This window comes from Myotis davidii, unplaced genomic scaffold, assembly GCF_000327345.1.
Source record: "Myotis davidii unplaced genomic scaffold, ASM32734v1 scaffold370, whole genome shotgun sequence".
Lineage (NCBI taxonomy): Eukaryota > Metazoa > Chordata > Mammalia > Chiroptera > Vespertilionidae > Myotis > Myotis davidii.
Window position 1 is genome coordinate 12367816 of NW_006288615.1, and position 22870 is coordinate 12390685.

General features: G+C 35.7%; 1 protein-coding gene across 1 annotated transcript in view; it reads left to right on the forward strand.

The window, feature by feature from the left end:
* Positions 1-22870, forward strand: part of TTN (titin) — a 283199-nt gene that overhangs the window by 163076 nt on the left and 97253 nt on the right. Inside the window, 26 exon segments of the mRNA XM_015561820.1 lie at positions 47-166; positions 1482-1547; positions 4368-4448; positions 5382-5456; positions 6083-6172; positions 6640-6702; positions 7033-7122; positions 9103-9150; positions 9685-10089; positions 10250-10528; positions 10772-11047; positions 11189-11328; positions 11641-11767; positions 11862-12125; positions 12415-12681; positions 12811-13074; positions 13164-13303; positions 13467-13593; positions 13715-13981; positions 14091-14357; positions 15182-15448; positions 15538-15677; positions 16114-16240; positions 17021-17163; positions 21176-21299; positions 21825-22091. Of these exon segments, the coding sequence (XP_015417306.1) occupies positions 47-166; positions 1482-1547; positions 4368-4448; positions 5382-5456; positions 6083-6172; positions 6640-6702; positions 7033-7122; positions 9103-9150; positions 9685-10089; positions 10250-10528; positions 10772-11047; positions 11189-11328; positions 11641-11767; positions 11862-12125; positions 12415-12681; positions 12811-13074; positions 13164-13303; positions 13467-13593; positions 13715-13981; positions 14091-14357; positions 15182-15448; positions 15538-15677; positions 16114-16240; positions 17021-17163; positions 21176-21299; positions 21825-22091 (4524 nt within the window).

Sequence of the window (22870 nt, forward strand, 5' to 3'; positions counted from 1 at the left end):
TAATTAATATACACATATGTTAACTTTCCTGAAATACTCTTTTAAGAACCTGAACCTGAACCTGAAAAGAAGGTCATTGAGAAACCAAAATTCAAACCAAAGCCCCCAGCTCCTCCACCGGCTCCACCTAAGGAAGACGTGAAGGAGAAAGTATTCCAACTTAAAGGTATAAATGCTACTTCTAAAGTTTTATTAACCTGCTACCCAGTCATCTGAAGTGGCGCTTGCAAGAATGTTTACAAGTGTGTGCTTTCAGACATGATCAAGCTGTGGGCCTTGCATAGAGACCTGTGTTTCATGCTGCTCCAGGTGCCTTGTCAGGCCCTGCCTGCTGCCCCAAATGCCAGGAACTGCATTTTTGTGAGCTTCATCCTGGACATCTGCCCGACTAACTTTTTTTATGCGGAGTGCGGAGAAACAGTTTTCTGATTTCAAAGCCTCATTGCTAGGCATATCTTTGGAATCTTATGCATGTGAAATGTATAAGAAATGTTTGCAAAATATTTTTAATATTGCAGTAACAAATTTATGCAAAAGGCAAAACTTTGTTCTTAAGGAATGTCGTGTGCTTCCAAGTATTCTATAAGTAATACAGTTATGGCATTGAATAGCTTATATGTGCTCATATACCAGGAAAGGAACGCATATAAGTGACCTGTCATGCTCCCCCACTTTTTTTCTTTTGTAACTTGGTAAAAGCGGAATTGTGTTCTGTGGTCATCTTCAACATGGCTTGAGAGATGATGGGTACATTTGAGCCAGCATCTCCTCCCAGTGTTAAAGTTCCCTTCATTCTTTTTGCATTTAAACTTGTCTTTGAATTAATGCAATATTACTTAATTTTTAATAACTTCTTTAATATATGTTCTTTAAAAGCTGAAATAAACTGCCAAAAGCATATTATTCTTTTTATTTTAATAAAATGTTGTCTTATTTGTGGTGTCATGCAATTTCCCAATTGAAATTATCTACACATAATCTTAGATGAATACTTTCTCCACACACACACGTACAAACCCAGAATCTTCCAGGATAAGATTTTACTTCCAGTGATTCTTGCCCTTCAACAACTCTCCTGGCCAATAAGAGGAACTTATGGCATTTTAAGTCAGATGTAGAAAAAAGTGGGCACTTCTTAAAAGGCTACCCAAGTGTTGATTGATACTTCATGACAACACACACTTAAATACATTGCTCTTAGTGTAAAATTTAAACTCAAATAAAATTTTCGTTTTTCTGCAAAAAACAAAATTATCTTCCTTTTCAGCCAGACTTGACGATTGCACTTTGGAGTAAAACTGCAGTCTGTGTTCATGGTTTGAATGCTTTTGATATGCTTGGTGGTGGCTGTTCTTGGCTGTTATTAATGCTTCTTGGTTATGACCAAAGCTTGGTTTTGATTCTTGGAGCAGGTGTTTAATAATGTGCTTCAGCCTAGTCTAAATATACAAATAATAAAAGCAAGATTCTATTTTTTAAAGCTGTTTCGAAGAAAGTTCCTGAAAAACCCGAGGTCCCAGAGAAGGTGGAGCTTAAGCCTGTGAAAGGTATTTCAGTCTGGAAAATGCACTCATATGCAGTCTTCCTGCATCTGACTCCTTGCTCTTCCTGTCTTCTAGAATGTTCTCTTTTCAACATTTCTTACATAATCACAGTAGTCTCATTCATTTCTTGTATTTTTGTACCTCTTATGGTCCTGGCTCATGAGTGTTGCTTCCTTTGTCTCTCATCATTTTCATCCATTATATGGGTAGATATTGCTTATCTTTGTCTCATCTACATATGTCTTCTTGCAATTACCTATAAAATTTTGGTGCTTAGCTGAAATTAATATCGGGATACACCTTAGGTTAAAGTGCTGGAAAGCTTTGGAATTACACCAGAACAACAATATGTTAGCCAGTGTTATAAGCACTAAAAATAAGCCATGTCTTCCTTCTCCGCATTAAGATTATTCACATGGATTTTTTCATGGCTCTCCTGTCACTTTCTTCTCTGTGACTCCAAGACATTTTTTTTCCGGTGTACAGATCTCATGTTTTAGTGAAATTTTATTACCACTGCACATCATTTTTCAAAATTTCTCTTTGAATATATATTCCCTATCTAAGCCTAGACCCTAAAGAAAAATAAATTAATAATACAAGTCTAGAAAGCATCTATTTAAAATAGAGTTCTTAATTTTTCTAGTAAGTATAGTGGGGAGCTATTTTCTATTTAAGTAATTAACACATCCAGACCCAGAAATTGAATCTGCTCCTGATTCACTCTGGAATTTGGGAAAATCACCAATCTGAATATGCATTTCTTGACATAAAATGAAGGTTATAGGGTAGAGGGAGGTAGAAGAGGGTAAAGGGGGAGATAAATGGTGATGGAAGGAGATGTGACTTGGGGTGGTATACATACAAAACAGTATACAGATAATATATTATAGAATTATAACACCTGAAACCTACATAATTTTATTAACCAAAGTCACCCCAATAAATTAAATAAAAAAGAAACAATTACTTCACAAAAACAGAAAGTTTTCTTTCATTTATATTTGTCCTGGAACTATGTAAATGGCAGTAAGTCCTTTTGATTCTGTAAGGTTAGTAGAATTTACTTTTGAAACAACTTGGTCAGAATAATCTTTTCATGGGACTTTTCATTAATAAATATTTCAAAAATAAAATGAAGATTACAAAATAATGTTACTATGAATACTAGCTAGTAAAGTATTATTACAAAGTCACTTATAAACATTAAAATGACATGAAGTAACATATATTGGCTTTAAAAATAATAGCTATTATGGTGTGTTCTGCACCTGAGTCTCAAATGTCATTGTTCTTAAAAATAAAATTATATGGAAAAACAAATGCACTGGTATATTTTCACTATGTCCATTATGGAAGTAAAGGATATTATGCTATCCCAACTTACTTGGTGGTTTCTCCAAGTTCAATCAATAAAAATAGTTTTACATTAAGAATATTGGTAACTCCAAATTAGTATTGAAGGCCAGCACAATTTATAATTGTTTAAAAAAAATGAATGTTTGTAAAATTCTACCTAAAAGATAGGAAAAAATATTTAAAAATAAAATAATTACATTTGCCTTTTAAATGTTTAAATTTTGAAGAGTTAGGCAAGGTTATCATTATCACATTTTTTAAAAAAAACTATTTATTGAGTAGCAAATGTCTTGTTTAAAGCACTAAATGGGAAATTTTATAGAAATATCTAAGAAATTCAGATTGCATATGAGTAAACAAATATAATATTACATGATACAAATAAATAATGTCTTAAATTTTAGTAGACATCAATAGAGAAGGGAAAAAGTTTAATGATCACCAAGTGTTTCTCTTTTTTTCTTCCATTCAAATCTGTAAGGACTATCGTAATTTCAGGAGGTTGTTCTATATACTAATAGCATACTCCATGCCTGATATTCACTAAATACACAAGAGTGAATTAATCTAGAATACCTTGAGTCCCTTTTAGTCTAAATTCAAGAACATTTTCTTATTCATAAAAAATAATGCTGCCCTAACCGGTTTGGCTCAGTGGATAGAGCATCAGCCTGCGGACTCAAGGGTCCCAGGTTCGATTCCGGTCAAGGGCATGTACCTTGGTTGTGGGCACATCCCCGGTAGGGAGTGTGCAGGAGGCAGCTCATCAGTGTTTCTCTCTCATTGATGTTTCAAAATTCTCTATCCCTCTCCCTTCCTCTCTGTAAAAAATCAATAAAATATATTTTAAAAAATAAAAAAATAATGTCAACACTAGCTTCCACATTCTATAGGTCCATAATTTTAAGTTAGTATTATTTCAAAACAGAGACTTTAAGAAAGGTTACTTCTTTGCTGTTAAGAAAATGAGATAATGGCCCTTTCCCAACATCAAGGTCATAAACCAGATCCTTTGGCTTTCTTCTCTCCCAAGTGGAGAAGATTGAATAAGGACACTTTCACCTGCCAATATGAGTATATTCTACTTTATAATCATATTGAGGAGATACCGGTGTAGATTTGGGCAATCTACAATTGCAGATTGAGGCAGAGATGCTGTCAAAATCTGTGTATTTGATGGAAAATTTATAAAGTTAATATAGAACAGCATCTTCTATACATTCAAGTTGAGTGTATTTGCCTGTAGTTAATGCAATTGAATTTCATCACAAGGTTATATAGATGTTTGTAGAGAAAATAACTTGACGTGTATTATTTGCATTTAAATTCTGTGATATTTACATGTGACAAAAATTATTGCTTATGCACTGTACGTAGTTAACTAGTTTTCAAAGAGACATTTTATTGTTGACATTTAGTTTTTATATGAATTCACTTCAAAATTTGAAATCATATTCTTTTAAGTGCCTGGAGTTGAAAAGAAAGTTCGCAAATTACTTCCCGAACCTAAACCTCAACCAAAGGAAGAAGTTGTTCTCAAAAGCGGTACAGTATTTTTCAACCATCACATCAGCTTTGAGTATACAAAAGATATACTTCAAAGCTTACAAAATTCTTCTGTCTCTTGGTTTTCTTTTAATTAGATTCCCTATTTATCGAAGTTTATTTGTAGTAGCATTAAAAGTTAAGGCTGTAATTTTTATAACTTTTTTACAAGAAGACAGAAATTTTGTGAGTGTTCACAGTATGCTGAAATTCACTTAATAGACATAACTAAATTGATAATATTCTAATCTAATAACAATGACCATAGCTGTCATTTTCATGATCAAATTATGTAGTAAAATATACTAAACGTATTAAATACTCTAAATTACACCAAACTATTTAAGACTAAATTGAGTGAGTATTCAGTTTCAAAATATGACACAAGATCACCACAATGAACAAAAAAACCCATATTTTTTTAAAAGTGAACATTTCTTTTTAGTACTTTATCTTCTAGTATTTTATACAAATTAGATATTAAAGAATCAGAAGCAAGATATTCAGATGAAAAATCAATTTCTAACTTTGTCTTCACAAAAAATTACTCTTCTCTAACCTACATTTCTTTAGATGTCTCCATTTCAGTAAACTTTATACTTATTTAAATACTCCTCATTAAATTACAAAATAAATTATGGTTAGAATTGTTTTTATTCAAATTATTCATTTTGTGTTTGGGTCATTACTGGCACAGACTTGTCTCAGTATAGCTACTGATATAGATGTAAAGCAACTCTGAATGCTATTCTAAATTAACACAACCTTTGGTTTAAAATCATTTTTAGTATAAATACGAATTTCCCAGTGCACTAGGTCAGGCTGCATGCTTGTCGTTTTCCTTGCTTTGTACATTACTTTGTATTTGTCAAGTTCATTCAACATCTACATTTGTTCGTCTTGGTTTACATATAAACCTTTTTGTCTTTTAAGTTCTGAGAAAGCGATCTGAAGAAGAAGAACCTAAAGTAGAACCTAAAAAAGTAGAAAAAGTTAAAAAACCTACAGGTAGGAATCTCAGTAACAATTTGTGAAATTATCTTTTAACAAAATGAACATTTAACAAAAGGTTTATCTTGTAAACATAAGTGGATTTAACTATAAGCATAGCTTCATATTTCATCTGTGTTTTCCATTGTCTGCTTTCTGTTGAAATATTTACATAGTAATTCTCAAATCCACTCATGTACTTGCCTATACGTCATTATTTTGATTACTTGCCTCATAAGTTCTTTCAGTAGAAATGATTGTGAAATAATCAGGTTGGCTGAGAATAACTTCATGGGAGGGTGTCAGCAAATGTTTCATAACATCTGGGGGCTTTCAAATGGGCTAGGTTTCTTTCTATCCTAAGCCTATTATCAAAGGGTTATTTATTGGTAATTGTTATGAAAGTGATTTGGAAAGGGAGAGATAATGGGGTTGGGGGAGAGGTGGATGGCATAAGGAAAAGAAAAATTAAATCAGAATCAAGAAGAGAATAAAAAGTAATTGACAGAATATAGATTTTTTTAAAAGCCATCAACTGAACTTTTGAAAACCAGTTTGATCTAATTACTGATTTCTAAGTAATAATTGATTTCTAAGCATTAAAATATTTAAATATCACTAAAAATAACCTTATTATCTTAAAATACCAGAACCACCTCCAAAAGCTGTTGAGGTTGAAGCACCCCCAACTACTGTTGCGAAAGTGGAAAAGAAAATTCCTGAACCAGCAAAAGGTACAAACTTGCAATTTTTTAGTTGTTTCTAAAAATACAAATATGCATCATTTAAAATATAATTATACTGGCATAAAGATTTGAACATGCACATATGCATGCATAACATGAAAATAATATATTCTTTAAAAAGTTTTGAACACGTGACCTTAATCTGGTCAGCTTGATTGTGTTTACCATTTCCCTCTCATGTGCAGTGGGCTAATGATCCCCCATTTGTTAATAAATTACTAAGTTTTAAATACTAAGAAAAATATGTCTTGGGGCAGTGAGATGAGTAACAACATTAGAACCAATAAAATTGCCTTACTGTATTTTCCAAATATTTTGTAGATCAAATACTTGATTTGATGACTATGTGTATTAATTCTAATATCTTCCAAGACATGTCTGCCTAATTTTGGTTTGACTTTGTGAAAACTTAAAAAATACTGTGATAACCTGTTTATTATCATGGATTCTTTTAGTGCCTGAAATAAAGCCAGCAATACCTCTCCCTGGACTTGAACCAAAACCAAAGCCTGAACCAGGTAAGCCAGCTGATCCCCAATGTCAACAATATACTCTTTCATGCTTTACACAAAGTGTAGTTTAGAAGAAAGAGTCAGTATGTAGCAAATAGTTTCTAATGTGGCAATATATATTGTTATATTTCATTTAATATTATATCTTAAATATATAGAATATACTGTATATCATTATATTATATGTAGGTTGCATTATATTTAGAATATATTATTCTCCAAAGAACTAGTCACTGAAAGATTTTGAAGTTACATCAGAAGAGGCAAATAGGCCACCAAAACAGGTTTTATGAAATTGCAAATATATACATTAATGCAATGGACATCTCTCTACAGAAGTGAAAACAGTCAAACCACCTCCCATGGAGCCTGCTCCAGCCCCCATCACTGCCCCAGTGACAGCACCAGTCGTGGGAAAGAAAGCAGGTATTTATTCTATAGTTTTCTTGTTGATTGTTTTTCAAATATGTTTTTATTGATTTCAGAGAGAGGAAGGGAGAGGAAGAGATAGAAACATCAATGATGAGAGAGAATTACTAATTGGCTGCCTCCTGCATGCCCCCCACCATGGATTGAGCCCATAACCCAGGCATGTGCCCTGACTGGAATCAAACCCTGACCTCCTGATTGATGGGCTGACACTCAACCACTGAGCCACATCAGCTGGGCTGATTGTTTTGATGGCTTAATAAAAATATTCATACTTGAATTAAATTTAAGCCCTCATTATGTTGAAACTAGGCATTATTTCAGCTGTGGAGGTTTGTAAATTCTTAATTAAATTTTCTTCATTTGATATCCTTTACCCACCCTAAGCTCTCACCTAATGGGTGCATATTGTTTTAATTAGAATGTAAATTCCTATGCTGCACCATTTCCTTATATGCTCTTCAGATGAAGTAATGAATATGTTCCAGGATAATGAAAACTAAGGAGACAGTCAGACACTCTCTAAGGACATGCACACAGAAATCCCATGGAGTTTCAGCTTTTTCCTGTGTCCTGTAGGAATCATTTCTCTTAAAAAAAAAAAAAAAAGACGTATTTTGGGACAATGAAAAGTTCCAGATATATACGGTGTTGATGATTTGATGATTACATAACATTGTGAACGTGCTTAATGCAACTGAATTGCACCCTTAAAATGGTAAATAAAATAAAAAAACAGGATGGTTCAACCTTTAAATCTATATAAGAGTGTAAGATCAATCATAATTTTCTTAAATGTGCTAAGTGGTATAATTATCTCAGCTACAACCTTCAAGTGCTATTACTAATTCTTTACTTAGGTGTTAATCTCAAAACCAAAAGTGATTTGATGTGTTTTTATGATTGGTAAATACACATTCTTGTTATTTGAACTTTGGCTGGTTACTTACTGTCTTTAAATTTTCATTTCCTAGTATGTGAAATCAGAATAATAATTACATCTGCCCTGTCAGATTACTGAGAGCATTAAATATGTGTGAAGCACTTAGCACACTGCCTGGTACATAATAAGCCCTATAGAAATATTTTGGTTATTATTGTGTTTAATGACATGAGACAATGTTATGTTCTTTAGCTATAGCAAAATTTTAATATTTAAAATATAATAGTTTGTCACTGATATTTATGATTTGGGCATTCTTATTTTTAAACTTTTATAATTGCAATGTGATACCTTTTATTAGTTCAGAAAAAGATGGTAACTGCTATTGAGCCAATTAATTATGTGTAAAAATAAAGCTTTTCTTGCATTCCCAGGGGCTGAAGCTAGAGAACTGGTTCTACATTTTATTAGCCCCTGCATTAATAATTGAATTAAACTCTAAATGTAGGAACTTCCTTAGTTCATTGCTTCTGCTTTAGTTCATTGTCTAACTAAGGGAAACTTTCAAAGGAATCCATATGTGTATAGCACATAAACCCTTTGTTTTTCCTTAACCTTGCCTGGATTTGTTGCCCACTTTAAAAAAGGAAGTTATAGGTAACTTCTGGGCCATTCCCTTTTTTCTACACTGATTCCTTGTTAACAGAAACATATCCTTGGTACACATAACCAACACATAAGTAACTATATAAAATACTTTGTGTTGCTAAATAAGAATGAAACTCCTCCTTACAAGGCAAGAGTAAGCCTTCCAGAAATGGAAGAAGAATAAAGGCACTTGCTGAAAATAATGTTTTAATGCTAACTATATTGGTGGCAGTTTAGCTTAGTCACATTATTTTCAGAATATGACTTCTTGGATATATCAAAAATATCTGTTAGAAATGTCCATTCTCCATAGAGATCATAGAAAATCAATTTCTCTTTTTTGCATTAATACTTATAATGAAGAGTACGATTCACCTCACATGGTTTACTAACTATGAAATAAGTCTGAAAATTGTTTAAATGCTAAGTTTTCTTTTTTATTTCAGAAGCCAAACCTAAAGAGGAGGCTGCCAAGCCCAAAACTCCCATCAAAGGTAAGATTAATTTCCTTATACCTGAATTGTAATCTTTCACTCTGGGGAAAAAAAACTTTACTTTCGAGGGGGGAAATTTTTCAAAATATGTAACAATCCATGCTATTCCTAATAGATTTTGCTAAAGCTAGTATGTCTTCTGATACTTTAAGCAATATACCTTTAATATTATTCAAGCGGGTACTATATAACCAGCTAATTTTAGCATAAAAATTCTATGCGTTCTTAGCTTCATTTGTCATATACACGATATTTACACATGACACATAAAATAGACATTAATCTAGACACTTTACATTTGGGTTTAAAACTTGAGAAAATGAAGAGCATTTATTTTCATGGACTCCTTATGTCATCTCATACTCCCGTCGAGAAGAGGGTAGTATAAATATGATTGGCCTTCCAATGACCTAATCTTTAATTTTCTGTTATTCTCTAGTTGCTCTATCACTAGTTTTATCTGGCAGGCAGCCAAGTGTGCACTTTCTGACCCTTGTGGAAATGCCAAATCAACTTTTAAATTTTATTTTGAAGTGGGTGTAGCCAAAAAGACTCCTTCACCAGTAGAAGCTGAAAGGAAAAAGTTAAGACCAGGAAGTGGTGGGGAGAAACCTCCTGATGAAGCCCCATTCACCTACCAGCTAAAGGCTGTACCACTCAAGTTTGTAAAAGAAATCAAAGACATCGTCTTGACCGAAGCAGAGTCCGTTGGCTCTTCTGCAGTCTTTGAGTGTTTAGTCTCCCCCTCCACTGCAATTACAACCTGGATGAAAGATGGTAGCAGCATCCGGGAGAGCCCAAAGCACCGATTCACCGCAGATGGTAAAGACAGAAAGCTGCATATCGCTGATGTTCAACTTTCTGATGCTGGTGAATACACCTGTGTTTTACGTTTGGGAAATAAAGAGAAGACCTCCACGGCTAAACTGATTGTAGAAGGTAATTTCCTGTCTTCTGCATATGGTCCGTATTCCAGTTTAATACAGTAAAACTGTGGAGCAGCTCTTATTGTAATTTTAGGCAAAACCTCTTATTTCTAAGTTTTCTTTCATTGAAAGGATTGTATGTATTGAAAAGTCTTTGCTGAAATTCTTCCCAGAACTTCCTGTGCGTTTTGTGAAAACGCTTGAAGAGGAAGTCACAGTGGTCAAAACACAGCCATTGTACTTGAGCTGCGAGTTAAACAAAGAACGCGACGTGGTCTGGAGGAAGGATGGGAAGATTGTGGTGGAGAAACCTGGCAAAATTGTGCCGGGGGTCATTGGCTTGATGCGGGCCCTGACCATCAACGATGCAGATGACTTCGATGCTGGGACATACACAGTGACTGTGGAAAATGCCAACAATCTGGAGTGTTCATCCTGTGTGAAAGTAGTAGGTGAGTACTTTGCTGGGAAATTTTGTTCGTCTGATTATTATACTAAGAAAATGGAAGAGAGACTATTAGTTTCCAGGATCAGAAAATCAGCTGTCTTGTACCTTATCTAAGAGGGGGCGGGGGGGAGTATCAATACCTCAGAGCAGATTAATTAGGTCCAGTTTGGAGAATAATGTTTCTATTTCTGAAATTGACTAGGGAAGTTACTTAGATCATTCTTTTTCTGACCTCGTTTTCGTGCAGAAGTCATTAGAGACTGGCTGGTGAAACCCATCCGAGATCAGCATGTGAAACCCAAGGGGACAGCTGTTTTCACCTGTCATATAGCAAGGGATACGCCGAACATCAAGTGGTTCAAAGGCTATGATGAAATCCCCTGGGAACCAAATGACAAGACTGAGATCGTGAAAGAGGGAAACTATGTGCATCTCAAAATTAAGAATGCGCTGCCAGAAGATATTGATGAGTATGCAGTGGAAATTGAAGGGAAAAGATACCCTGCAAAGCTGACACTTGGAGGTATAAGAATCTTACATCTTTTATTCTAAAGGATAAGTTTTATGTGTGCCTAAGGCAAAATAACACAACCCAAAAGACATGAAAGCAAAGCATTGTGAGACAGTTTAAAGCGTTGTGGTATTTCATCCCTGACCCATACAGATCGTGAAGTGGAGCTGCTTAAACCAATAGAGGATGTTACCATTTATGAGAAGGAAAGTGCAAGCTTTGATGCGGAAATCTCAGAAGAAGACGTTCCCGGACAATGGAAACTGAAGGGAGAACTTCTGAGGCCCTCACCTGTGAGTAATTTCCTCTTTCAGTGTTTGTCGTACATGATAACTACTTTATAAATTCAGGTTTAACATTCAAATTTGGTGCAATAATGATAGAGTTACTTCAGGCTTCTTAAATGTCAAAAAGGGGAAGAAATTTGATGCACTCTTTATAGACCACTCGGACATTTTAAAAAAATTTTATGATAAGACATTTTCAGTTATGTTATTAGTAGTAAACTTTTAAACTCTATAGAAATCTTTGTCTATACTATAGAAACTTTTCTCCTCTAGGGAATTTATCTCACGGAAATGCTAACTAACACTATTGTTTCTCAGACCTGTGAAATCAAAGCAGAAGGTGGGAAACGCTTCTTAACTTTGCACAAAGTCAAGCTGGACCAAGCTGGTGAAGTCCTTTACCAAGCACTTAATGCCGTTACAACTGCCATTCTGACCGTGAAAGGTAAGGGCTTTTAGTAGAACTCAGGAGTGGGCTCAGCTTCATTTCATGTCCCTCCGCGTTGTGAAGAACCTCATTCTTATTGTTTGCTTTTCAGAAATTGAGCTTGACTTTGCGGTGCCCCTGAAGGATGTCACTGTTCCAGAAAAGCGACAGGCTCGGTTTGAATGTGTCCTGACTCGAGAGGCAAATGTCATATGGTCTAAGGGACCTGATATAATCAAGTCCTCTGACAAGTTTGATATCATTGTTGATGGGAAGAAACACATTCTTGTTATCAATGATTCTCAATTTGATGACGAAGGAGTCTATACCGCTGAGGTGGAGGGCAAGAAGACCTCGGCACAATTATTCGTTACAGGTAAGAGTTGGTGAGATCTGACTATAACATCCCATATTTAGACACACAAATATATGACTTTAAAAATAGAGCACTAAGTTCTCATAGTTATAAGTGGTGATCGGCACCCCTTTATCTTCACATTACCACTTAAACAGCCCCCCGATTCTTTTTTAAACAAAGGGGAGCTCCATTCGAAAAGATGAATAAATAAATGCCATGTGAAATCCTTTCACCCATGCAGATTAGGGTGGAATATTTCTGAAGGTAAATTGTTTTCCTGAGCATTTTATCCGTGCTTGCATTGCAGGTGTAAGACTGCAATTCATTTCGCCTCTTGAAGATCAAACAGTGAAAGAAGGTCAAACAGCAACTTTTGTCTGTGAACTTTCCCATGAAAAAATGCATGTCGTCTGGTTCAAAAACGATGCCAAACTCCACACAAGCCGAACTGTACTCATCTCATCCGAGGGCAAGACTCACAAATTGGAAATAAGAGAAGTGACATTGGATGATATATCCCAGATACGAGTTCAGGTTAAGGACCTGAAGTCTACAGCACACCTAAAGGTCTTAGGTAAATGTAACCAACTAGAAATAAATAGCCTGTTTTTAGATGTAAGGGTCAGGTGGTAGTTAAATTGCAACTCTTTAATAAACTTTTATTTGCACATTCTTCTGATTATCTGCTGAATATCTTTTACAGAGGCCGATCCCTACTTCACTGTGAAATTACATGACAAAACTGGAGTCGAGAAGGATGAGATTATTCTCAAGTGTGAAGTGAGCAAAGATGTGCCAGTCAAATGGTTCAAAGATGGCGAAGAGATTGTACCTTCACCCAAACACTCCATCAAGTCAGATGGCCTGCGCCGCATCTTAAAAATCAAAAAGGCAGAATTTAGCGATAAAGGCGAATATGTGTGTGACTGTGGCACAGACAAGACGAACGCAAATGTCACTGTGGAGGGTAAGTCGCTGAAAACATTTAAATTTACCCTATTTGAAACCTTCAGTTTACTTATTCAGTCAATCTAACAAAACTTGGTATAATTTCAGCTCGACTAATAAAAGTGGAAAAACCTCTTTATGGAGTAGAATTGTTTGTTGGTGAAACAGCTCGCTTTGAAATTGAACTTTCAGAGCCAGATGTCCATGGCCAGTGGAAGCTGAAAGGAGAGCCTTTGACTGCATCCCCTGTAAGTCAGGATTATCTGCTCACACACAGAAGGGGGCTTGCTTGCTTGTTTAGGGTGAAAAAAGACACATTTCTGGTATGCAAACTCTCAGTGATTTGGAGGAATAACCAGTTATGAAAATTATTTTTTCTTTTTTCTTTCCTTCTCACCCTGATCCAAACAGGACTGTGAAATCATCGAGGATGGGAAGAAGCATATTCTGGTTCTTTATAACTGCCAGCTGGATATGACAGGAGAGGTGTCCTTCCAGGCTGCCAATGCTAAATCGGCAGCCAATCTGAAAGTGAAAGGTATGCCCCACCTGTCAGCTAGGCTTTTGTATTTTTTTAAGACTTCCTCTGATATCCGGAATTGACCAGAGTCATGAACGGAAGCATAGTCTAGCTTCACCCACCCATCCTTCCCTTTCAGAACTGCCCCTGATCTTCATCACCCCTCTCAGCGACGTGAAAGTCTTTGAGAAAGATGAGGCGAAGTTTGAATGTGAGGTATCCAGGGAGCCCAAAACCTTCCGTTGGCTGAAAGGAACCCAGGAAATCACAGGTGATGACAGAGTGGAGCTTATAAAGGATGGTACTAAGCATTCGATGGTGATCAAATCGGCTGCTTTTGAAGATGAAGCAAAATACATATTTGAAGCCGAAGACAAGCACACCAGTGCCAAACTGATCATTGAAGGTAAATGTTTTTATCAGTTAGACCATCTTCACTTTTTTTTTTTGCTTTTATTTTTATATGTCCTCCTTCCGAGGCTGGAATTGATGAGCTTGGGGTTTTTTCTGGATAGGAATCCGGCTCAAATTCCTCACTCCCCTCAAGGATGTGACAGCCAAAGAGAGGGAGAATGCCGTGTTTACTGTGGAGCTGTCTCATGACAACATCCCCGTGAAGTGGTTCAAGAATGACCAGCGCCTGCATACCAGCAAGCGGGTCTCAATGCACAGTGAGGGGAAAACTCATTCAATCACATTCAAAAACCTCTCTCTTGATGATACCTCTCAAATTAAAGTAGAAGCTATGGGAATAAGTTCAGAAGCTAAACTCACGGTACTTGGTAGGTGCCCTTTTCAATTTAATCTTATTGCACTAAATTCAGCAGAAATCTGTGGAGTAGCTATCATTTAAAATAGTCATCCAAGTGTTACATTGCATGAAGTTAGCCCCTGTCTTTAAGAAACTGTCATGTATGTTATCAGGCTTATTTCCAATATATCTTTTCTAAAAATATGAGGATTTAAAGAGTAAAGACCCAGGCCTACAAAATAGGCAGTTAAAGTCAAAATTCAAACTCTCAATTAATTATTGAGCCTTTTTATGTTTAAAAGAGGAATATGTATACTTCCTGTCCCCTTGCTCAAAATTATTTCATAAAAATGCTTTTTTCAAGTTTCTTATAAGAGAGAGAACACAGAATTTACATGACTAAACCGTTTCTTAGCCCCTTAATATCAAGCAGATTACATATGAAGTCCAATGTATATAGAAATTATTAAAGGCAAACTATTAATTGATATTAAGAAAAACTAATTTTGTGAATCTAAAAGCATAAAGGTAAAGTAGACATACTAGATTTGCTAAGAAATTTAGCCAAATAATAAAGGAACACATAATTATATATAAGGTAAATTTCATAGTGTCTTTTAAACTACAGTTAATAAAATACTTCAAAATAAAATACAGATGGGTTAGGTTTTGGTAAAAATCATGCATGTTCCCTTTGTATCATTTGGAGAACTTTTGAACATAATAAACAAGTGAGCATTTGGTTCAAATTTAACATATGCACAGAACTCGGTGAGCTGCCTCTTAAACTTTTCAAGAGCTTGTCATTTCCCTCGATGCTAAATGACATTTTTTTCACTGATATTCTACTTGCAGAGGGAGATCCATACTTTACAGGAAAGCTTCAAGATTATACCGCTGTAGAGAAAGATGAAGTGATTCTACAGTGTGAAATTAGCAAAGCAGATGCACCAGTCAAATGGTTTAAGGATGGAGAGGAAATAAAGCCATCGAAAAATGTTGTTATTAAAGCAGATGGCAAGAAGCGCATGCTAATCCTAAAGAAAGCCTTGAAATCAGATATCGGGCAGTACACCTGTGACTGTGGGACAGATAAGACCTCAGGAAAGCTTGACATTGAGGGTAAGGAAATTTCCATGAGCCTACTCTTGAAGCTGTTGGGGTTCTTTCTGCCAGAGGCTAATGACACATGCTGACCTTCACTTTCCTAGATCGGGAAATAAAACTGCTGCGCCCCCTGTACAGTGTGGAGGTGATGGAGACGGAGACAGCCCGCTTTGAAACTGAAATCTCTGAAGATGACATCCATGCCAACTGGAAACTCAAGGGAGAGGCACTGCTCCAAACACCTGTAAGGCTATTTCTGAACTTGTCAGCACCCAGAAGAGCTGTGTGAAACAGAAAAGGACAGGCAAAAAGTCAGAGTGCATGCAAGGCATCTAAAATGTAGTATCATGTTCTCCATCAGACCTTAAGCCACAGAGAGATATTAGGGTCTATGGCTGGGCTCTGACAGGCACATTTGCATTATTTGCGTTCTAGCAGAGTGGGTTTAAGGGTGTAGGTATTCTATGATGCTGCCTGTTGGTTCAGAATTATATAGCTAAAATAACCACTGATTTCATGATGGTATTTTTAAGCTTCATTTCCCACAAAAGGAAAGCTCAAATTTATATTGTCTCTTCATCCATTATTAATCTCATCCCTTTAATTAGATATGATATCCTCAGGAAAAAAACCCCAAGGAAAATTATTTCCTATGAAAGCTTTATTCTTTTTTGGTACAGGATTGTGAGATCAAGGAAGAAGGCAAAGTGCACTTCCTTATTTTGCACAACTGCCGCCTGGACCAGACCGGCGGGGTGGATTTCCAAGCTGCCAACGTTAAATCTAGTGCCCACCTCCGAGTAAAACGTAAGTATCATGTGTTTCTGCTGAAAATTCAGTGTACAGCTTTGCAGAAAATGGGAGAGATACTAATTGGAATTATTTAATTCATTAGAAAAAATTATTAAAAGTACAGAAACAGGCTTTCTTGTATTTACTTCCTTGACATCTCAATACACACATGTCATTGAACTTGTCATTTGAACAAAAAAAAAAAACTAAGCAAGTCAGATTTTCCTATTTTGTAATCCTTTCATTCAAAGTAGGTATACCTATAAGAAGAATCTAACTCAGACATGTAGCCCTTAAAGACCACGTCCTTCAAGTGTCTGTAGCACTATAAAGAAAAACTTGGCTGTGTGGCCATTTCAGATTCGAGAAGGGAGGACGGGAGAGGATTTGGCTAACATTTTTGGGAGGTGCAAAGTGTTTGATGGACATGGACAGGCTATGTGATTGAGGGGCCCTTGTCCTCTCCCAATCAGAGTCTCAGTTATTTTGGAAGTCACATACCTTATGTAGCCAGAGGAACTTGATGCCTGGCAGAGAGACAGATGCAGCACAGATTTCTCGCTGACCTTGTACAGCAGCACGAAGGGGCCCCTATGAATACCCACTCTCCGGCCGCCTGCTCTCCCCTGCCCAGCACCACGGGGCCCCGTTCACACGGGAGCTAAAGTAGTGGCCAGTCCTGTGGCTCTCTCCTTCTCAAAGAAAGCCACCACGAAGATTACTAACCGAGTCTGTATTTATTCGCTTGGAATTACGAAATGAGTAACCCAACACTGCTTCCTCCCTCTCGCAAAGCGCGAGTCATTGGTCTTCTGAGGCCTCTGAAGGATGTCACGGTGACCGCAGGGGAAACCGCCACCTTCGACTGCGAGCTCTCTTATGAGGATATCCCAGTGGAATGGTATCTCAAAGGGAAGAAACTGGAGCCCAGCGATACGGTAAAAAGCAGGAGTGTGGTTGCTTGTCTTGCTCTCACTCTTTCAGCCAAGTTCTTCCATCTTCACTTGTATGTTCTTTGTTCTTTGCTCTTTTTTATGTCGCTGCCTTCTCCCTTTCCCTTTCTCTTTCCTATCCCAGCCTACTCTTGCCTAATTTCTGCTGAAATTGTCAAACAGATTCTTCACATTTTTGCTGGGTTTAAGCTGATGATATTTTCGTTGGAATGGAAATAAAATCTTTTTTTTTTTTGAAGAACAGTCAAACACTCATTGGTTATCAGTGATAGGAAGGAATAAAAAGATTTAAAGAAAAATGTTTTCTGATTGAATGCACTGCAACAACAGTGCATATTAAGTTTTACGACAAATTCTCAAGCTATCTAGAGTTCTGCATATAGGAGAGGATTGAAATTCCATTTCAGGCAGTTGATCAAGTGGTTGAGATAACTTCGGGGCAGATTTGCTCTTTAAGCATTTCTCCAAAGCTATTTTTAACCCTCAAGTGCTTTGAGCTGTGCAAATTCTGGAATGCAAGCAGACTATTTAAAGTGCAACTGATGCTACTGACAAGAAAGAAGGGCTCTGTGGCTATCCACACGTATGAACAAATATACTTTAAGAAATTTTAGGAAATAACCAGCTCCCAGTGTTAGCTTTTCTATGCCTAAGTTTTTTTGTGTGTTTTTTAATTTATTTTTTATTTATCTTTATTGTTGAGAATATTCTATGCCTTGGTTTATAAGAAAAACAAAGGTGGTTTTTCAGATAGGCCTACAATATAATTTACCTAAAGTGAGTTATATATTTTACTCCCAAAACAAAGTGTGTGTTTAAATTAGCTTGATAATTCATCATTGATTTTTAATTCTTGAAATAAAATGTATCTAAAATGTCCATGAAAAGAACGCACTGGACAGTTCATTATACCATAGTAATTTTTTCAATATTTTAGGAATAATATCAAATGTGCCATCAAGTCTTCAATATAAATCAAACTTTTAAGACTTAACGGAATATAATTAACAAGGAATTCAGTTTAACAAGGAGCCACAATGTTGGTTGAATTATTAGGAGGCTTGTGCCTTTGGCCTGTTCTAAACCAAACAAAAAGCTTATATTCTAAGTGATTAAAGACTTCAGTAACAGTTCATCTGGGAAATGCAGTTTGCCTACTATACAGACAATACTCACCAATTTATCTACTCTTTTACTGAGGACAGAAAAAGCAGCTATACGTTCAAATTTCAGCATGAGAATTAAGTATAGTGAGATCTTTTAAATATTGAACTGAATGATGAAGGCATCTCTACCTTTGAGTTTGCTTTCTTAATATATTTGTCCTATGAACTGTGGTTTAATTGCGTTCACATCTAAAGGCAGAGATTTGGTTGACTTTTCAAGACCTTTCTAGATTTGTAAATTTGTGATTTTTTTAATGTAAGAACACTGCTTAAGGACAAATGATATTATTTTGCTACTAAATTTTTTCTATGAAATATCTTTTGGTCAAATTAAGAGCTTTCTATTAAATGATCAGTTTCATTCATTTTAATGTAAAAAGTATATTATTTTAATTTAAAATGTAGACTCATAAAAATCTTATTCACATTTCTTTTACAAATATATATATATATATATGTATGGGGCCTTGCACATGGAGCAGCACCACACGCAAGCGTGTGCAGCGAGATTGTCATCACTCTGGGAGATGCCACCCACCCAGAGGAGCCCAGACGACCAAGGAGGCTGGGCGGGACAGCCGGGCATTCTTGTTACTAAACTTCTTTCTTGAGTTAGAAAGGATCATCTTACTATAATTTTATAGGGGCTCTTTGTGCCTCTTTTAGCACAGGAATTTTAATCCCTTACTTAGTCACCCAAAATACTTCAGCCTTTTATGAACTTGCTCTTATGTTACTTAAATGTCTCTTTTTAAAAATCAATATAAACTATGAAGCAATAAAGTCACTTTATTACATTTTCCAGGTTTGTTTTTAATTAAGTCTTTCAGAACAAATTTGCCACTATTAGTTTAATTCAGGCCTTTCATCTGCCTTCTACAAAATGGTTAGCCTCCAAATACTGTACTAAACAAACAAAAACAAGTTATTGGAATAAGAAAGTCAAAAGAAATATTTAGAAATGAGTTGTGTGTTTTTGCTTTTTGCAGGGGGCGGTTTGGGGGGTTGGGTTTTTTGTGTTCTTGTGTTATTGTGTGTGTGTGTGTGTGTGTGTGTGTGTGTGAATCCAAAAGCACTGCTAAGTCCTAAATAGCCTTAGATAATTTTATATTTAAACGTTAATAGCTTGGTCACAGTCATAGTACCTATTGTATTATAGCAACATGCTTGCATTACAGAATAACCATATTTTAAAAGGATAACATCTAACATTAACTTTTCATAATCCACCACCAAATCTTCAGCATTCATTTTACTTATTTATTTATTTTTATAAGGTACCAATTAGTTTTTCCTTTTTAAAAAACATAATCAAGGTACACTGTATAACAAGCAGGTCAAACTCGTGGCCCATGGGCTGCATATCTTATTTATTTGGCCGGTGTTAGCCTTTGAGTTTGACATGCCTGCTACATAAGACCAATTAATTGAGAATCACTGTGTTCTGAGCCAAGTTCCAATTTTTTAGAGTAGCTGCAGAGGAATTTGGATAAAACAACAAGTTAATAAATAAGATATATCTGTGGGCAGATTGAAACCTGAGATACTTTTTAAAATAGTCCTAAATCACAGTCCAAAATTTATATTGAAATATATTACTAAAACTTTTTTTTCCTTTTAAGCACCAGGCCCTTGAATAAGCAGCTGTGTTCTTAGGACATATCTTAATTTCCTCCTCCTGTTTGTTTTTGGCCTTCCTCGGTTATTAAGGAAGTTATATTAATAACCATGCCCAACTATTAAGGAAAAAACCTTTATATGAAACTTTATTCATGACTCTTTCCTTTACACCAACATAAGAAATAGTTCTATTGGTAAAAAACTTTTAAGTTATTCTGAACTCTGAGTGAAGTCTTAGCAGAATCTATCTCAAACATAGGACAGAGCATCTTCTGGAATTTTAGATGATAGGACTAGAAGAACCTCTAACTGTCTTATCCTTCCTATCAGGATGACCCTGTCTGGTAGCCTTACGTTCAATTATGCAAACTACAATTATGGGACCTAGTGAGAGTCTATAAAAAGGCGGGGTATTCTTTTTGACAGTTCATTGTCCTACAGACTACCCCTTCAAATTGCCCAAGCTTGCATTTACAACAAGAATTTATTATTCAAATAATAACATCAATGGCAGCATTTGTCTTGATATTCTACTATCACAGTGGTCTCCTGATTTAACTATTTCTAAAGTTATTTTATCCATTGTTCACTGTTATGTGAACAATTATAGCCCTGTCTGATACTGGATTTTTCCAGTACTGAGGTGCACAAGAGTCAACATCTTCACTTGTAATTTGAACAAAATTTAAAAATTGTACAAATTATTTTAATCACAGTTTTACTTGGTTTGCAAAATAATTTCAATTGCTAAAATGAATGGGAAGGCGAGTTCTAGCTTGTTGCATGGCAAACACCTTGCATTTAGACTATAAGGTTTACTTTCCACTTATAATATGCAATTCGCTTTTTCCTTCCTTTCATGATTTCTATGTTCTTTCTTTATATATAAGCCCAGTGACAGAATGGAGGCAAATTTAATACACACACACACACACACCAGAGTATAAACAAAAATTTGCCCAGTATTTCAAGATAAAAAGCCACTTAGTAATAATTAAGGGTACTTATAAAAACCTAAAATTTCCTTAAGGATTCTAAGCTATTGGTTAAAATCATTTTCAAATACATATGTGTTATAGTTATGATTATAGAAGGACTTGGAAAGCACTATTTCAAACTGTTTATCTAAATGAATTAAATACACCTATATATATATTGGATTGCTGTTTTGAATATTCTTAAACTGCATTTTTTTTTTCTAAAAAAACTAGGTGGTCACACGTTCAGAAGGAAGAGTTCATACACTTACTCTGAGGGATGTAAAGTTAGAAGATGCTGGAGAAGTCCAACTAACAGCAAAAGATTTCAAAACTCAAGCCAATCTCTTCGTGAAAGGTAATAACAGGCTTGTTTTCTTAAACATGTATAATACACAGCTTCATAAATGCCAACTCTCAATTATCTTTCATCTTTATATGTTGAGTAACATAGATCATTATAATTCACCAAATATTCAAAGGTCTATTTTTACTTTTTGGCCTAACACAGACTATTTTATTTTTAAGTCAAAATTGACTAGCATAAGGTTTCCTTCCTCTTCTGGTCCCCACTGTTTTTATTGCTTTCAATAAACAGCTGGAGGAAGAATTATTATCAAACTAGGTATCTATCACTTTATTCACCAAGAGTTGGCTATTATTTCCTTGATGTTTCACATTTTTTAGAAATGCTCTTCCTCTGTATGTGCAAACAATGATGAAACATCGTTATTAGAGAAAAGCATTTGTGTGTAATTAAATCTTACAAATGAGACATAAAAATAGAAAAAGCCCGGGAGATACAAGAGGAAAGTTGAGGAGGTCTTGCAACTCTTCCAGAAGAAAGGAGAGATGCCTTGGCTAATTAGTATGATTCTTTCAGAACCCCCAGTTGAATTCACTAAGCCTCTTGAGGACCAGACGGTCGAAGAGGAAGCCACTGCAGTATTGGAGTGTGAAGTATCCAGAGAGAATGCTAAGGTGAAATGGTTCAAAAATGGCACAGAAATTCTCAAAAGCAAGAAGTACGAAATTGTTGCTGATGGCAGGGTCAGAAAACTTATTATACATGGCTGTACCCCCGAGGATATTAAAACATACACTTGTGATGCTAAGGATTTTAAGACTTCCTGTAACCTGAATGTCGTGCGTAAGTATTCTTCTTACACAGGTCTTTTCATTTGCAACTCTTTGATAACAAAACCAACAAAAAAGCCCACACAACTTTTTGCATGCCCTTCTTGGCCTAACTGCATTTCTTGGCAACTTATAATATTGATACTGACATAACCTGGTCCTCTAAAAAAAAAAAATCCTTCTGATGCATCTGGTGTGATAACGGACAGATTGCTCACTTTTCACTACGCTTCTCATAGTAGTCAGCAGATGTGCTCTTTGTCAACATGGGGGAAGCCTACTGTAGGAATGTCCTCATACAGATGAGAACAAACTGAATGCAAAAGACAAGAAGGGGGAGCTATGATTTTTTTAAAAAAAGAAAAAGAAAAGGGAAGCAATTTCCACTTGGGAGGAAATGAATCCTCGGGCTTGGGGAACAACTAGAAAATGAGCATGAAGTTTCCATTTGAATAGGAGCATGCTAGAGGCCTGCTGTAATATGATAAAGCCCCTTTGCATAATGCTTTCTCTGAGAATAAGAATGAAGATGGAAAGAAGCCTGGATTCTTTGAGTGCTGTGAATGAAGAGAGCTCCAGTGTTTTTAGCATTACTTCTTCCTCTAGTGAAAAATATAATGTCCTGTTACGAAATGCCACAAGCTAGCCCATTTTTTTCATTCATCCTTTGGTCCAGTGATAACATTTTTCTGTGCGTATTTTGTGCTGTACTTGCCATTTGATTTAGTTGCTTCTCTTCTGTCAACAGCTACAAAATAATGGCTGTGAACGTGCTTCCTTCCATGCGTCGTG